Here is an 18,116-nt window from a genome sequence, read left to right as displayed (position 1 = left end):
CCTGACCGCGTGTGTTTCTGTTCTTGTGTCCTTGCAGCAGTTCTGTGGTGTTTTGGGTCACACATTTATGGAGTTTCTGAAGGGCAGTGGCGACTACTGCCAGGCTCAGCACGGCGTTTATGCAGAGAAGTGAACGGCCGGCCTCGCTACCTCATCAGAAGAGAGACTTGTGTTACAGTTTTAACGTTGGAGGGATCAGGCTTGGAGAGCGGGCGTCCACAGCGGTCGGCGGTTCTGGATGGGGTAAAAAAAATCTCTTGAAGTTCACTGCCCTCGCCGGCCCTACGTCTTCACTCTCACCAGAGGACCAGCCTTGTTTTTTTGTTTTTTTTTACTATTAATCCCGCCCACCTCTGGGTCACACCTCTTTTCTCCTAATCGTATCCACCGGATTGTCTTTTGTTTTTAGAGAGAGTTCCTTCCATATTTCTTTGAGATTTTCAAGCTATTTTGAAAAGTCAAAAAATGGCTCGTATGAATAGACCTGCCCCAGTGGAGATCACCTACAAAAACATGAGATTCCTCATTACCCACAACCCCACTAATGCCACGCTTCACAAATTCATTGAGGTGAGTGTTGGTTTAAACACACTAAAAGTCTTGTTTTGGATAGACGATTATAAAAACCCTCATAATTAATTACAGTAACTGCAAAACATCACTTACATGATATTCCCTCCCATCCATTAGGAACTGAAGAAATATGGGGTGACGACGGTAGTTCGAGTGTGTGAGGCCACATATGATGCAAACCTGGTTGTTAAAGAAGGTATTCAGGTTCTGGTAAGTCCACATGAACCAGTTCACCTACATGACAATGAAGAGAAATGTCCATGCTTATCTCAGATCCTCTTTTAATGCAGGATTGGCCCTTTGATGATGGAGCTCCTCCCTCTAACCAGATCGTTGATGATTGGTTGAATCTTCTTCGGATGAAGTTTAGGGAGGAGCCAGGCTGCTGTATTGCCGTACATTGTGTTGCAGGCCTTGGAAGGTAATTTTATGGGATTCGACATCATTGCATGTATCATAAGATATAAACATGGAATAAAACACGTTTTGAGCTTTGCATGGAAATCTTAGTTGTTTTTTTTTCCCCCAGAGCCCCAGTGCTGGTTGCTCTGGCCCTGATTGAGTGTGGCATGAAATATGAGGATGCCGTTCAGTTCATTCGACAGTAAGTTAACTTCATATTTTTGAAAATGATATGATCTCCATTCTTAAAGACAAAGCTTTATTTAATCAAATTTTTTCTACCCAGAAAGCGCCGTGGAGCATTCAACAGCAAGCAGCTCTTCTATCTGGAAAAATATCGTCCCAAAATGCGTCTTCGATTCAAGGATTCCAACGGCCACCGCAACAACTGCTGCATTCAGTAAAAGCTTGCGAATCAGCCTTTCTCAAATGTGTAATGGGAATTTGTATCTAGCATAGGTAGTTTGTTCTCTTAATTGGTAACTGTGAAAATGGCGTTACAAAAATTAAGCTTATTTCGTTACAAGTGTCCCCCGCCCTTCTCTTTGTTTTGATGTATTTCCTGTGGAGAACCTCTGTCAGCAAGGTAAAGTGCTTGGTTGAACATGAGCTTAGTGTTTTGCGATGAAGTTTATGTTGGTGAAACATGGTCAAATCCCAACTCTGCCAAACACGTAGTATGCTTTATAGCCTAAATGGTTTAATTAAAAACTAATTTCATGCACTTTTTTTTTTTCAGTCTATCTGTAATAAATGCCTGCCTCTGAAAAGATCTAAAATAAATGCCTTATTACAGCAGAAAGACACCGTCTGGTGGAGGAGTTCTCGGTGGCATTTGGAGAGGTTTCTCAATGATGTCTTTTGCAGAAAAAAAATCAGGAAGAGAGGTAAAAAAAATAGAGGAAAATAAAATCTCTTTATATAAATATATTGAAGGGTGGGGTACTACTTTTTGTTGTTTATCCAAACTTTGTTTACCTATTACTGCCATGTCAATAGTGTGATGTTTGTGTTTTGGCTTAAAACTGGACCTCACTGTCTGCGGTATTTTTATGCCTTTTTATTTGATGTGCATAACTTAATATTTCAATACTTGATTTACGTACGGTATTTGATTGTGTACTGTTAAATCACCTATTTATATCATTGGATATGTGTTTTAGTATAGCAAGAAACAAGTTTGCCAATTTGAGAGTACAATAAAGATACACTGAAGGAGCATTTGACCTGGTCTGTGCTTGATTTTAACTTTTAAATTAAAAACATGCAGCACTTTATCAAAATTCTTTTATTTTCCTCCCTTTTCACAACCGTTGGTGTCACATCAGTCTTTTCTACAATAAATAAAGAATATAGAAAATTCCTAGATTGTTTTTAAACATCAAGACCTCTCCCTCACTGCAAAGAACCACAAACATTTTTCACGAAATTGGAGAATGTCTCTAAGGTTAAAACAACCCAAAAACCATTTAATAAAATGCTTGCAAATTATCTTTTAGCAATGCGATATTGACAAATTTACAATGTTTAGGACCCCCTCTGATTTAAAGTCCTTTTAACAGCCTTTAATGTGTAAAGTGACCAAGTCGTGATGGCATGAGATTGAACTAGAGCATATATTTTTTGCAAGCTATAATTTCATTATTTGTGGGGCAATTTAGTTTTTATTTTATTTTATTCTTAATAGAATTATTGGAGCTATACAAAAGTACGTCCAAAAAAAAATTCTCTTAGTAAAAGGGGACTGAATGAAACTGGGAACTCTAATATGAACTGATCCAACTTCACACAGGTGTTTGATAAGTACAGTCACACCTGCATATACCACTGACACAGAAATCTCCTCGTAGAGGGAGTCACTCTGTTAGTCTCTCAAGTTTTCCTGTCCAGAGACGCTGGGCTCTGATGTGTGGCTCGCTGATGGCTGTCGGCTCATAGACCATCTGGCCCCTTCATGTTGGACTCTTTGACAGATATCGGACTCGCAACTGCTTGAAGCACGCACTGAGATGACTCGCAGTATCCGTTAGGGCCGGGGGGACCTGGTGGCCCCGGCACACCTGGCATTCCAGGAACACCTGCTGGTCCTCTCAGACCGTCACGTCCATTGCTGCCATATGCTGGTTTCCCAGGCTCACCTGAGAGCCGGTGGACGAACAGACAGAGGAACAGGCCAGCAGTCAGTGGCATGATATTTAGAGATTTAAAGATCATTTAACACACAGTGATGGATATTAGATAAGATGTATGCCTTGCTCTTACCTGGGAGCCCTGGTGGTCCAGGTATTCCTTTAGACCCCACCGCTGTGGGCCCTCTATCTCCCCTGTCACCTTGGTCACCTAAATGAAGGAGAACACACAGGTTTTATAGTGTAATATGGGATGAAGCTTCATGTCCTAAAAAGAATCCCAGATTTGTTCTGAAAATAGAGAATAAAATAATAGGGTACAAAACAAAGCTAAATGCCAAAAATAAAATGCAGGTAACCATATAGTCAGTTATGATACACTGCAAAAAAAATAATGTGTACAAATGTGAACCTGGACCACAAAACCAGTCATAAGTAGCACGGGTAAATTTGTAGCAATAGCCCAAAATACACTGTATGGGTCAAAATTATACATTTTTCTTTTATGCCAAAAATTATTAGGATATTAAGTAAAGAACATGTTCCATGAAGATATTTTGTAAATTTCCTACTACTACTACTGTTTTTTCCGGTTCAAGACAGTTAGGGTATGTCGAAAAACTCCCATCTCATTTTCTCCTCTAACATCGCTGCAGAAGTACCGACCCAGTGTTTACAAAGTGAACATGCAAAGATGATCAAATGTCTTTACAAAAAAACGGTAAAACAGCGATGTAGGACGATTTTGGAGGAGAAAATGAGATGTTGTTATTCTACATACCCTAACTGTCATGAACCGGAAAAAAACTGTTCACGCAGAGCTAGACGAGATTTGCGTTTGAGGTTAAAAAGTATATAAATTGTACATTTCTTTTTAGAAAACAACCAATCATTTCGCTAGATAAGACCCTTCTTCCTCGGCTGTGATCATTTAGAGCCCTTTGAAGCTGCATTTAAACTGCATTTTGGAAATTCAAACTCGGAGGCACCATAGAAGACCATTATATGAAGAGAAATCCTGAAATGCTGAAATTTCAAATCTATTGAAATGACTGGTTTTGCCTACGATAATTACTACGAACATCGGTAAATTTGACTGCACCTTTATACCAAAACCCATCAGCATCAAAAAGCAATGAGTCAAAGATTGTCTCTTCGTACCTTTGGGCCCTTTCCTCCCTATGAGCCCCGGGGGCCCTTTGAGACCCGGCAGTCCTCTGCTTCCAGGATGCCCAGGGAAGCCATTGTCTCCAGCGGGCCCTGAAGAGCCAGGGGGACCAGGAGGACCTGGCAACCCAGAGATGCCCGACTCGGGCCTTGTCAGACTGGCTGCCAACTGGGCAAGCTGTCCTGTGAGGAAATCAGGAAATGGTAAATCCATTCAAAAAACAAAAATCATTTGAATTTAACAATGAGTCGAGCTTCCATTTGTAAATATCTGTTTGGATATCAAAACACTGACCGTGCAAAACCCTCATGCAGACCTGCTTGATGTGTTCATCTGTGGGTGCTCGGCCCTGGAGGAAAATCGTGTGGACACAGTTAATATTTCCTCATTTAATGCAGGTAGAAAAGACTGGTGGAACAAATCACACGGGTAAAATTCCTCATGTAGTGCAGGTTTAGTACAGTGAAATCCAGTTCCACAGAAATCAAACTCTCTATGATAAAAGTGTCACATATTTAAGGCGGCAATAATGAGATGATTAAAGCAGGCATACTGGTCGTCCCTGTGCCCCAGGCAGTCCAGGTACCCCTCTGTCTCCTTGCATGCCTCTTGGGCCAGGCTCTCCAGCTAGGCCCTCGGATCCAGGTTGGCCACGCCCACCCTCTGGCCCTTTATTTCCTGCATCTCCTGGTTTTCCTGTCTGATCACAACAAATGCTAAACATTGTTACATTTTTAAGGAGGCCAACTTTGAATTTTGTGCACTTGTTGACATTTTATGGATTAATACAGTGGTGGCCAAAATTATTACCACACTAGTATTTTCACCAGCTAAAAAATGGTAATTTAGAACATCATAATTTAGAACAGCGAGCTGCAAGAACCGCTTACATTTTCAAAAACCTGCAAACCTTTGACGTGGAAAAGGTTTGCAGGTTTTTGAAAATGTAAGCGGTTCTTGCAGCTTGCTGTTCTAAATTATGATGTTCTAAATTACCATTTTTTAGCTGGTGAAAATACTAGTGTCATCCATATAAATATGGTTGGTATCATCCATATAAATATGAGCGCTGGCATGGATTTAAGCGTTCGCACACTCTAAGATCAAACATGTGTGCGTACGCACGCTTTATAAATGAGGCCCCTGATCTGATCATCATCCAGTCCGTCTGGAATGACATGAAGAAATTGAACAAACTGAGACAGACTAAATCCAGAAGAACTGTGACAACGTCTCCAAGATGCTTGAAGAAACCTTTCAGTACTGTTAAAAGTTTTAGGCACTTGTGTAAAAATGCTGTAAAATGAGGATGCTGTCAAAAATAATGTCATAAATAGATTTTCTTTATCAGTTAACTTCTATTAACTAAATTAAATCAACATTTGGTGTGACATCCTTTGCGTTTAAAGCAGCTTTCGCCCTCGGTGCACTTGAGCAGAGTTTTTCAGGAAGGTTTCTTCAAGCATCTTGGAGATGTTGCCACAGTTCTTCTGGATTTAGTCTGTATCAGTTTGTTCAGTTTCTTCATGTCTTTCCAGACAGACTGATGATGATCAGATCAGATCTCTGTGTGGAGCACTGGCTGCTGTCAGACAAAACGCTCACTGGATTATTTCAATGACTGGAAAAAGCAGCGTTTGGATATTTCCTACTGACACACTACAGCAAAAGATTTTTGTTGGTGAAAAAAAAAAGATTAATGGCCTTAGACTTTTGCACAGTAGTCTATATTCACCAACTATAATGCTGTTTTTATGTCATACTGAAATTGCGTATTTATGCTATCATTTTAATGAAAAAAGTGTAACATAAATAACTGACTTTAAACTTTTTTCCATTTTTTAGCTGGTGAAAATACTAGTGTTTTAATAATTTTGGCCACCACTGTATATCATTGACATGCTATTAGAGTTTTTATTAATATTTTGAATTAGTTTTTATTTTTATATTTTCCTTTTCATTTCAGTATTTTTGTTGTTGTTGTTTCGTAATTTTATTAGTTTATATATGTCAATATATGTCTAGTTTTTAGAATTTTTTATTTTATTATTTCAGTTAACATTTATTTCAGTAACAGACAATAGCATCACTTCTCAAAGCAAACTCACCGATCCTTTCTCGCCTGGCTCTCCCTCATCACCCTGGGAAAATAAATGGACATGGAGTTCAGGATCAGCAAGGGGGTCATGACTGAATACATAACCAATACATCCAAAGACATTCAAATATCTGTGCTGTTATATATCTGTACTTACAACATCTCCTTTGTCTCCAGGTGTTCCCTCTTCACCAGGTGGTCCCTAAACAAACATGCATTAGATGCATTATAATATAGATTTAATTGATGTTATATAATGTAAAACTAAAATGACACACACACACACACACACATATATATATATATATATATATATACTGTATATGTATGTATTGGCTTACTTGCTCTCCTTTTGGACCAGTTAGACCAACAGCGCCCTGGAGAATGATCAAATAAGATTGTGCTTTTAATCTTAATCTTATTTTTCAAATTCTGAAATTCCTAAGTCACATGGCCTCACCACTTTGCATATTTATTTCAGTAAGTGAAACATTTAATTCACGTTATATTTCATCACATTATTACACATCCTGTATTAAAATACAGGAATTTAGTGTTTTTAATTGAATTTTGTCTAAAAATGCCTTTAGCACTAAAGACACTCATTTATCACACAGGAAACGGTAGGCCAAATTGCATCATGGGATGCAATACCAAGTACATTTGCTATATACTGCACATTTTGGGAGGTCATTTAAATGTATTTCTATGCATGCATACATTTTCACACTCTGCACAGTATGCAGAATAGTATGCATAAATACTTAAATTAATAGAGTGTTATGGTTGCAAGTTACTCTGAACATAGACAACTTTTATTAAATGATTTGATTGGCTCTTTTGCATTTTGAATCGATCGGCAGTTTCTGCATTTGATAATCCTACCCTGTCGCCTTTCTGCCCGATGAAGCCAGCAGGCCCTGGAAGACCAGGAAGGCCCGGATCTCCTTTAGCGCCCTGTAAAATACATAAATACACAGACACACATAAATAAATACAAATTCACGAACACTACATGTTCTGTGCCTGTAGCTGCTGCACAAACCACATCTGCTCTAAAAAAACAGTCGGCAGCTCAGTGAGCAGGGTGCTGGCGGGACTCGTCTGAGGTGTGTGGATGGATGTGGACTATGATTAAGCCTGATGCCCTTTGCTGGCTGCTTGAAGGAATTCCTGCAAGACAGAGGGCTCATTCAGCCCCCCATCCTGCTCTGAATATCCCCTTACCAAAGAAAATACCCCCAGCTACTAGGCCTCAATACAACAAGCTATTCATGTCCCTACCAGCCGATTACTGTACTAAAGCTCACTAGAGCTTTCTAAGGAGATTGCATTACAGTTTGGAGCACTATTAAGCTCCTCAGCATAGGACAGGAATCTGAGAACTAAGAGCAAGTCAAACATGTTTCTGATTGTGTTAAATTTGTTGTGGGACATCTAGACAGTGTTGCAGTATGAGTTTAGAGGTACAAATGAGTCACTGGGTCCCAATATTGTTCCCTCTTTGTTATTTCTAATGCAAGACACTACAAGCAATTCCAAGTCAATTTTGATATTTTGGACTGCTTTTCATACTGTGTTGTAAATACGCATCAGAGTTTGCTTTACTGCACGTTATCTATTTGCATCTGTAGATTTCAATTACAATACATATCTTTAAAGGCCATTTTCTCAGAATATGATTTGTTTTCTCATTTCTGGCTGTTGACAGTATTTTCTGTCAGATTACAGAAGTGATACAAATAGATACCCAAAGTCTAATATTTAAACAAAATGAAATTAATTTTGAACCTGGCTGTATCCAGTGTTATGTTATGTGCTGGAAATTTATGTGCATATTTAATTAGATTATGCATTATTGCATATTTAAACATAAAATGTTCTTTAAATACAAAAATGTTTGCAATTCTTTATGTAAACACACACACACTGTCCTGCTTTTACACTTTGCCCCATGGATTGCTTATTAGTGGACACCCTACTGTCTTAGACTTCAGAGATGTGTGCGTAAGAATGCAACAAGACTTCCACATCAAGTCTGCAATGTGGGACAGGAATTTCTTGTGTAATTTCTTTGGAATCCATTTTCATGTCTTATTTGTCATCTTCCAAAGATTTCTCTTCTTCTTTCATTTGTCCTTCATCTTTTTCCACATTTTTGCCTGTTATTTGTAGCTCCAGGCTATTCTCAATTGCCATGATGCTTCACCTAAGAGAAGGGATTTAATGATGCTCACTGAGCCAGTTGAAAATCGATAAAAATATGTGACGATTCAAGTTGGTTGAGATGTTAAACGAATCGCGACACAATTGGGACTGGGGTTTTATATGAATGTATCTCTGAGGGGAATTGACTATTTTCAGTTCTGTCATGACAACTCTCGGAGGGATTGGCATGGTAATGTACATGACAATGTTAATGTATTTGATTTTGGCGGAATAGATCTGCTACGCTGCTGCTGCTGCGGCAGGGCAAGTACCGAGACTTGCTACTGCCAATACATGCTGCTGTGAGCATGTAAGAGGTGGAGCTGGGGAAGGTGGAGGGTTTCTGAAGCAAGCTGCAAACTGCTACAGCAAGCACTAGTCATACATTTGAATGTTGAGCAGCGAGCTCATTGGCTACCGATACAGGAAAGAACCAATCAGCTGTGCCATGTGATAATGATGTCATTAGGTCAGATTGAGTTAGACCTATCGGACTGTGCTATCTAGAGTTTCATGCCAGAACTCTGTACACAGTAAAAAAAAATGTAAAAAAAAGTTGAGCCAACTTAAAATTTTAAGGCAACCAGCTTCAGCAGATTTTTGAGTTTGCTCAACTTATTTTTGTGGGAGATTCTCAAATTTTTGTTGTATAAACGACAAGTTGCAAAAACTCAAAAATCTGCTGAAGCTGGTTGCCTTAAAATTTTAAGTTGGCTCAACTTTTTTTTTACAGTGTATAAGAATTTAGATGGTATTATATTTTTATCTTTCCTCTGTATAATGTATATTAAAGTAGTGTTTATAAGCGCTGCACTGCTTTGTTTACAGCGGTATACAAGGAAGCGCTGTATTGCTGCTGTTCCATAAGCGCCACCTGCTGTCAGAGAGTGAATTTGCGTTCTCATTCATCCAGTCTCCTGTTTTTGTTCTGTTTTATATGTAGTACAGTTTTCATCATTCTGTTTTTGCTTCAAATTTCAAAATTGTACAGTCTAATTTAAATCAAAAGCTGCTCACGCTGCATGTATGCAGCATCTTTATTTGGATTCTGATTAAAATAAAGTGGTTGCCTCTAACTTTAAATGGAAAGAGCACAGGCAAAGCCTTAGTTTGTTTACGTATATGAAGAGATTTTTTTTTTTTTGTACTATTTATTTATTATATTTGGGATTGTTTTTAAAGTTTCAGTTTAGTTTTGTTATGTGACATTTCAATTTCACAAGAAATGTGCAACATTTTGTCCGAGAAATAATAAAAGGACACCTTTACATTTAGAATTTGTCTTAAATCTCATTTTGCTAAAAAAATTGTGAGAAAAACGTATAGTGAAATCAGTATCGCGAATCGTATCGCATTGTGAGTTGAGTGAGTCGTTATATTCCTACCTGGAGTGTTTTTATTATTGTATAAAGCATCTTTTATGGTGATATAATGGAGGGTTGAATTGAATTGTGGCTTCTGATGACTCACCCTCGCACCTGGCGAGCCTGCAGGCCCATTAGGACCCCTCACTCCTCTCTCACCCTGGAGAAAAATACAGAACATTATAGAAGTGACACATTTCTATATATGACACTATATGATGGAAGAGGAAATATACTCACTGGCCCACCTCTAGGTCCGACTGGTCCCAACTCTCCCTGCTCACCACGTTCACCCTGAAATCAAAACATCAGAAGATGTTTATCCATCCACACAGGCCTGCAAGCTGTGGTGAACAAATGGAAAACCGTGACTCACTGTTTTTCCATTATTTCCAATCAGACCTGCCACACCTGGATCACCAGTATTTCCCTGGAGCAAAGACAAAACAGGTTATCCTTCCTGCTAATGGACACTAAAGATGCACCGGTTGACCAGCCATCATTTGCAACCAGACGGTTTTTGTTCCAAACATTCGGCTATATTGATCTATGTTCCGGTGTTGCACACAAAATGCACTGGAATCATTCTGCAAAATGTCATTTGAAAATGAGACGTTAACAGAAGCCAGTAACAGCCCAGCCTGAAGACAGGCAAAAAGAGGAGAGTAGAGAAAAAACTGTCCCAGACAGATCAAGGCTCACTGTTCGCAATGCTCGGTTCACAAAAGTTTCAATGGCATTTTCTTTTCATCTTACCTCCGTATAATGCCTATTAAAGTAGTGTTTATAAGTGTTTTGCTTTAAATCTTGAATTTATACAATCCAATTGAAATACCAAAAATAACTGCTCATGCTATATGTATGTAGCATCTTTGTTTGGATTGTGATTACAATGCGGTGGTTACCTCTAATTTCAAATGATAATAGAGGAAATAATAGGTACTGGAATCGGCCCATTTGCTGGTAAAAAAATAAACAATTGGAAATGGCCATGAAAAAATGTTGGTATCATTACTCATTCAGTGTCTTTAGCGTCACAAGGTTCTTCAGAAATCATGATGATTTGTGCTCAAGATTATTAATGTTAAAAGCCACTTATTATTGTGCTACTTTATATTTTTGTGGAAACCATGATTAATTAATTTTTTTCAGTATTTTTGGATGAAAAATAGTTTGAAAAATATTTTTGTAACATTGCAAAAGTCTTTACTGTCACTTTTGATCAATTTAATGCATCCTTGCTGAAAAAAGGTATTAAAAAATTCAAAATCTTACTGACCCCAAACTTTTGAACGGCAGTGTACACACGTTCAGCACACATTTAAAACAGCAATCTATCTTGGAAATACCAATATAACAAATAAATGCACACTTTGATGAAGATGCACTCTAATGATTCACACTTGAATGACCTACTTTTTCACCCATGTGACCTTTTGCTCCTGAAATGCCTGGCAAACCCTGAAGGAGAAGAAAGTATCAAAAATGCAAGCCATTCCCAGTCATCTCACAAGTAGATATCATCACGGCATATTAATTGCATATCGAACAGGGGTCAAAGGTCATACGCACAGGAAAACCCTGAAGTCCAGCCTCACCAGGCGAGCCAACTTTCCCAGGAAGACCCTAAAACAATATGCAGATAAAAATCGCTTCACCATAGAAAGAGACAAACAGTCATGCAAATGATTTTTCTCTGCAGGCATGAATTAAAGTCATTACCTTCACTCCAGGCAGCCCTGGAATACCTTCACGAGCATCCACCCCAGGCAGACCCTACATCACAAAGATGCAATTTTATTGTATAATAATTCACTTTAGGATAATACAATATAGAATAGCATTCATAAAACTACAACACAGGTTACTTACAGTCTCTCCTTTCGGTCCAGGTAAACCCATAAGTCCCTGCAGCCCCCGAGGTCCCTAGAAAGAAGAAGCCACATTAGAAATCAAAATATAGCAAGCTTGTTGAGTCTGCTTGAGATATGTGATATGTCATGATAAATATAATGCATGTGTTGTTTTGTTGTTGTATGATAACTCACCTGAGCTCCTTTTGGTCCAGTCTCACCTACTTTTCCTCTTTGACCCCGATCACCCTTTAAAAATTTAAAAACAATATAAATCTATACGTTTTATTTCATGCATTCATTAGCAAAAACAAATAAACCAACAGCTTGTAAAATCAAAAAATGGACCTATAAAGATAATATTAACATTAATGTAAATGAATTACACGTAAAAGTACAGATGCATATTTAAAAATGTGGTTAAAGGCCAAAACTTTGCAGTGACTTGTAGGTTTAAAAATCTGTCATTTTGATTTTGCCACTTACAGGAGCGCCCTGAATACCCTGAGGGCCCAGGTCGCCAACATTTCCACGAAGTCCCTAATGGAGAAGAAAATACATTTGGTCATTTCAAAACATATCATTGTTATTGATTTAGATATGAAGACCTTTTGACTAGGGCTGGGTTTTGACGAATTTCACGATTCAATTCGATTTTGATTCATGAGCTTGCTCGATATCAGTTATTTTGGATATATCATGTACATTACATGTCAAATTTTCTCATGGAAAAAAATCTCTCTTATTTAATGCTGTAAAATATACCTGAGAGTCAGTTGGTACTACGTACTAATATAATAATGAAGGTTAAAATTGACTGATTTGTATACAAACACTTAAATTACATAAGTTATACGTTTTCATAATACTAAAGCAATAATACTAACTTTACAATTACATGTTTATATTTTTACTCCAGTTCATTTTTTGAAATGTAAACATTTAAATGGTGGCTATCATAAAAGCTTGACAGATTTATTCAAACAAAAATTCATTACTGAAGAACAGTGAAAAGTATAATGATTTGTTATATGGTGCATATATTTAGCGAAATTTCTTAATTTCACTTGATCAATGATGAACTGACTCTAACTGTAAAATTGAGTGTTTATAAATAAATAAAAAATAAAGGTGACTTCGGATCGGTCACTCCACATTAAACAGTGCCAAACGGTATTTATTGTTTGAATATTGTAATAAAATGGACAGAATTTGAAATCTGACACTTTGTTTCATATCAAAAGTAACAAAGCACAAACCTTATTGCGATTTATTAGATGGGAGGCATGCTGCAATGTTGAAAACTAATCTAGTCTAATCAATTCTTAGGATTTAAGAATCAGCATCGTTTCGTAAAAATGAGAATCGATTAAAATCGAGAATTTGAACTTTTTTTTTTTTTTTTTTTTTTAGCCAGCCCTACTTTTGACCCTCACCCTGTCCCCTTTAGGGCCCATCATCCCTGTGATTCCTCTGAGACCCTGTGGACCCTATAATAACAAAACAAGCACACAAAGAGATGTTGAGTTCAGCACTCTGACACAAACAAAGAACAGTAGATAAGTAATGTCTTTTTTTTTTTTTTACAGGAAGTCCTTGTGTTCCTGGATCTCCAGGTGCTCCCTGGTCTCCTTCGTCACCCTGTAAGATGTAAGAGAAACGCAACAAAATTACACACCCCGACTGGATCTTTGTATCTTAGCTAGCTTAATTATTCTAACAATGATGTTGTGCTGTGGGCCTCAATTTGATACATTTGTCACAAAGGAATCACACCAAACTTGACCTATGCAACTGTCACCTTATGTCCTTGCCTTCCTGGTTCACCTGATTCACCTTTGACACCTTTGTGGCCCTAAAGATGATCAAAGCACCAGAATGAGCAATACTTGTTTGAGCATCCAGAAAATGTGAATTCACTGAATTAAATATCATTTCAAACTTACCTTCATGCCTGGAAGACCAGTGTAACCATTCAGGCCAGACGTACAGGCATTTGGACACTGAGAAATATAGATTTAGAATACTTATGCCTATTTGAAAATATTTCATACTATGTTTCATCTAATTTAAAACATTTACATGCCAACCTGTCATAAAGTGTGATGTTGTGGTGTTTTTTCACTTTTAGTTTTGAAAAACATTAGCCTTATATTTTAACGGCAGGTTAGCTAAAGGTCAAATACCTTTGAATTGATATGAAAATACATTGTTTCTGAATGAAAAACTCAGATATTAGCTAGCAATTTCATAGTAATCATCTATAATAGGAATGTTTTTTGAAAACATGTCTGGGTAAGGAACAATGAATTTAACATTTGCAATACTGTTTTTTTTTTTTTTTAGGAAAATTCTCTAGTTCTCTCTAGTATCTCTATTAATCTCACAGTACAATTGTTTAAACTGGCAGAAAGGTAAAAGAGTGCTAACATGTGATGACAGTTTTGTTGGAGGAATAGAGAAAGCAGCCAAGAAGCTGAATTAATTTATACAAAAATATAGCACAACAAATATGTATTGTTATTTACAGAAGACTGCAATCAGAAATCTGAAGAGCTAAAGCCAAATTTAGTGCAAAGGCTACCAGATATGAGACTTGAGGATACATACCAGCTCCTTTCCATCCCAGACTCCAGGAGGGCCCTATGGATAGAAGGAATATAGTTCAACAGTACTGTTTTAGAGCCATTTATGAATCTAGGATATCAGTGAATGATCGTTAAGATCTAAACATTACTTACTCTGGGCCCTGCCAGTCCTGGATCACCAACAGGACCTCTCGGTCCACGACTTCCCTTTACAGCAGAATCAGAGGCAGATTCTCAAATTTATTATTCATCTATTTGATTTTAATTTGTTTTTGGATCAGTGTATAATGGAATAATGTTACATACAGGAGGTCCAACTTTGCCCAGCTCTCCAGGTAACCCATCTTCCCCATCAGCACCCTTCAGTAGAAAAGGAAAACAATTAAACAGCCTATCCTTGAATAACAAAAGAACAATGTAATAATGAAGTCCCCTATTAAAAACTAAGCAATAATAAAATGAAACATTATGCACTCACAGCTTCACCATCCTCTCCAACACCCTGTTAACAAAGTAACAGATGTGCAATGACACCAAATTAGCAAGGAAAAAAAAAATCAAACAAAGTGTGCAACAGGCCAGTACAGCCTTGCAGCATTACATCACAGAACGCACTAGAAGGTCATAGGCCTGAACTTTAAAGCTTGCAACAGCTCAAAGTGTGTACAGCCATCTGGTCCCTGTATATTTTTGCATACTAACAAACTAACTGGACAGAAAACATCCTTATTAACATCTGATTATTCTAGCAGCACACTAAAATTACAAGAGACACATTTGTTGAAGAGAATTTGAAGCATTTACTTACAATGGCTCCCCTTGGTCCCGGCTCACCAGGTTCACCCTGATAAAGAATAAATGTCAAACCACAGGATCTTTTAAGTGCACTTTAATGATTTAGATTTAATTCTCTAACTTTTTCCAAATGAAGCATCACTAATACTACAATACAGCCCTTCACAATAAAGACCTAATATATTAAAAACACGTTTATGTGCACTTTTACTTATTATTAACTGAAAAGTGAAATAACTTAATATTAAGTGTGAACTTACTTTTTGTCCAGGAGGGCCAACAGGGCCAGAGGCACCACGGGGCCCAGTCAAACCCTTAGAAGACACAAACATCTATAAGCATGGACTTCACTTTAACTGATTGCAGATCAAATGTCTGTTACTTTATTCACTGAACTGATCGCTGAACTAATGGTATTGTGATACAGCTGCAGAAATTCTCATTATGCTCATTATTTCATTTTGATAATATTGTTTGAAACATATTGTATGAAATTAATTAATTGCCTCAGACGCAGAGACATTGATCAATCATAAATGACATTTACCAATCCCCTGACTTTAGCAAATAGCAAGTAGCAAATCCCACCCACATTTTCTCTAATATATGTACAGCAGACCACTGCGGATACCTGTATTCAACACTTTAAGGAAAACAGAAAACATATCTGAGGGGATAGGAAACATACCTATTTCTATGAGTGATAGCCAATTTTATATAACATTATGCATATAGAATGCTTTAGAATTCATTTTTTACTTAACTTATTTGCATCAGTAATAATACAGTACAACCATTCATACAAAAAATAAATAAATAAAAGTGTTTTTGTACAAATAATGCCAACATGATAGGCTCATAATGCAACCAAAAATATAACATCTTATATATATATATATATATATATATATATATATATAGATAGCTGATTTTTTTTTACAGTAATGTTTAAATAATAGGCCGCTCTGCAAAAAAAAAATCTTAATCAGTTATTTTTCTAGAAAAAATATTTAAATGTCCTTTAAGGAAAATAAAGAAGATCGTTTACTTCAGAAGCAAAAAAAAAAAAAAAAGATTTTAAAGCTTGTCTTGATTCATGCTTTAAACAAGAAAATGTATTTGCCAGGGGTGTAAGAATTAACTCATGATATAATCTCTGGAAGTAGTCTCTTAATATCTTAGATTCCGGTTCTCGAGTAAATATATATGAACACAAGACAAAAACACTGATAAAGAAATGATTTTTGCTGTGATTAATTATAGCACTAGCTAAATTATAAAGCTCAGGGGAATCACAAAGCAGTCGGTGTACTTCGGTTTAATGCTCAGTCCAGTACACAGTTCAGCTCTGTGGCTCCATACTTATACAAAAAGGCCTCTGTCTTCATCAGGAAGCTCTCTCTGCTTTCTCTTTCCTCTCCTCTCTGGTTCTTTTTTCCATCCAGGAGCTTTTTTTTTTCTTTCACTCAGACCCCTCCAATGCAAACTACACTCACATGCTCCTATGCTGCAAGTGTTGCTTAGAAAAGAAAAGCTGACTTTATCTTGGTTTCTAGACCTTTAGAAATATAAAGAACAAGACTCACATCCGCTCCTGGGTTTCCTGGAAGGCCATTTAATCCATCCTTGCCATTGTCCCCATCAAGGCCCTGACGAATTCATCAGATTAATGGATTGTTGCACATCATTTCAGCTATGCAGAACTCATTTTTGTAGCGAAAAGATAAATACTTACTGGGGGGCCATCTGGGCCAGGGCCAGGTCCCCTTTCACCCTGAAGTCATACAAAATACTAACTGAATAATTCAAATAAAAGTCATTATTCGAGGCTACAAGCATATACCATACTGTAAGCTGAGAAATCAGAGAATCTCTGAGGAACTATAGATAGATAGATAGATAGATAGATAGATAGATAGATAGATAGATAAAATGATCGATATGTGACTCACATCAATGCCATCAACACCAGAAAACCCAGGAAGCCCTGGAGGTCCAGGTGGTCCTCTTGGACCAACTGGCCCCCTCTAAAAAAAAAATACAACAATAATGATAATAACAGAAATGCATTTACAAAAACAAACCTCCGCTTGCTCAAAATTTATCCTGCAATCCCAATAGTTTAGTCTTCAGAACAATGAAGTCATTGTAGGTGTAACTGATGCTGTGCTTAGAGGTATCACACTGGCTCTCTCTTATCCTCTGAAAGTGATAATAGCTGTGCACACCTGGACCAGTTTACTGAAAATAACTTCCATATGTCAAGCAATGCTCTCAGATGCTTGCAAATTCAGATACACTTAATGAAGAAACTTGGCATTAAGAAATATATGACAAAGAGTTCATAAAATAGTGCATATGTGGAAAAAAACATTATTTGGTGCTTTAGTAGCCTATATATTATTTAATAATGTCTCATCAAAAGACTTTCCTTTTCTGTCTATATATTTTTAATGTTTTTGGCTCTGTTTTTTTATTATTAAAATATTTTAAAAAGCATACAGTGACCCCAAACACATACACGGTCCATCTCTAGTGCAAAAGAAAGCCTTTGTTTCCTACCTGTGCTGAGATGATCAGGACTAACTGCAGTAAAATCAGCAGCAGGGACGCGCGGAGAGCCCCGGCGTGCGCCATAGTCACCCTGATGACTTGAGGGAGGCAAAATAGTCCTTTTTAGGAGATTTGTTGGGGTCCACGGGTTTTCTGTCAATATTCCCCAACTAAACCTCCACACCATCTACCAGTCTCTCGATGTAGTATTAAAAAGTTATGTTTATTCATGAGCCGTGCTGGGAACTGGAAGGTGATTGGATAGGAGTTCAAAGGTTTGCATAAAATGGGCGTGGCTCAGGCTCCGGATACCTGCTGTGGGTACCGCACGTAAACAATGCATACTATCAGAGTCATATTTAAAGCTGATTCAGTTGTAGTAAAT

At 37.4% G+C, this 18,116-nt stretch overlaps 2 protein-coding genes across 2 annotated transcripts; one reads left to right on the top strand and one right to left on the bottom strand.

The window, feature by feature from the left end:
• The first annotated feature begins 437 nt into the window (after positions 1-437).
• Positions 438-2,196, top strand: ptp4a1 (protein tyrosine phosphatase 4A1). The gene is made up of 5 exons (XM_058792036.1): positions 438-570; positions 691-783; positions 864-994; positions 1,103-1,177; positions 1,262-2,196. The coding sequence occupies exons 1-5, from the start codon at positions 466-468 to the stop codon at positions 1,377-1,379; spliced, it is 522 nt and encodes a 173-aa protein (XP_058648019.1). The 5' UTR covers positions 438-465; the 3' UTR covers positions 1,380-2,196.
• Positions 1,486-17,966, bottom strand: col9a1a (collagen, type IX, alpha 1a). Its single transcript, XM_058792035.1, has 32 exons — positions 17,741-17,966; positions 17,131-17,205; positions 16,914-16,952; positions 16,765-16,827; positions 15,439-15,492; positions 15,192-15,227; positions 14,862-14,885; positions 14,690-14,743; positions 14,537-14,590; positions 14,406-14,438; positions 13,742-13,798; positions 13,597-13,650; positions 13,383-13,436; positions 13,232-13,285; positions 12,282-12,335; positions 11,991-12,044; positions 11,815-11,868; positions 11,665-11,718; positions 11,515-11,568; positions 11,359-11,403; positions 10,319-10,372; positions 10,183-10,236; positions 10,049-10,102; positions 7,256-7,327; positions 6,712-6,747; positions 6,528-6,572; positions 6,381-6,413; positions 4,826-4,972; positions 4,567-4,621; positions 4,266-4,454; positions 3,238-3,315; positions 1,486-3,113 (listed from the first exon to the last, which is right to left on the bottom strand). Exons 1-32 carry the CDS (start codon positions 17,813-17,815, stop codon positions 2,908-2,910), a joined length of 2,064 nt encoding a protein of 687 aa, XP_058648018.1. The 5' UTR covers positions 17,816-17,966; the 3' UTR covers positions 1,486-2,907.
• Positions 17,967-18,116: the final 150 nt, after the last annotated feature.

Source organism: Onychostoma macrolepis, chromosome 11 (assembly GCF_012432095.1).
Source record: "Onychostoma macrolepis isolate SWU-2019 chromosome 11, ASM1243209v1, whole genome shotgun sequence".
Lineage (NCBI taxonomy): Eukaryota > Metazoa > Chordata > Actinopteri > Cypriniformes > Cyprinidae > Onychostoma > Onychostoma macrolepis.
Note: the sequence above shows the minus strand (reverse complement) of the source record. Positions and strands in the feature narration are given on the sequence as shown.

Coding starts and splice junctions, on each gene's coding strand:
- ptp4a1 (XM_058792036.1), top strand. CDS start 466: ATGGCTCGTATGAATAGACCTGCCCCAGTGGAGATCACCTACAAAAAC. Junction 571..690: donor CGCTTCACAAATTCATTGAG/GTGAGTGTTGGT, acceptor CCCATCCATTAG/GAACTGAAGAAATATGGGGT. Junction 1,178..1,261: donor GCCGTTCAGTTCATTCGACA/GTAAGTTAACTT, acceptor TTTTCTACCCAG/AAAGCGCCGTGGAGCATTCA.
- col9a1a (XM_058792035.1), bottom strand. CDS start 17,815: ATGGCGCACGCCGGGGCTCTCCGCGCGTCCCTGCTGCTGATTTTACTG. Junction 12,336..13,231: donor TGGGCCCTAAAGGGGACAGG/GTGAGGGTCAAA, acceptor CTTCTCCATTAG/GGACTTCGTGGAAATGTTGG. Junction 10,103..10,182: donor TCGGACCTAGAGGTGGGCCA/GTGAGTATATTT, acceptor ATTTTTCTCCAG/GGTGAGAGAGGAGTGAGGGG.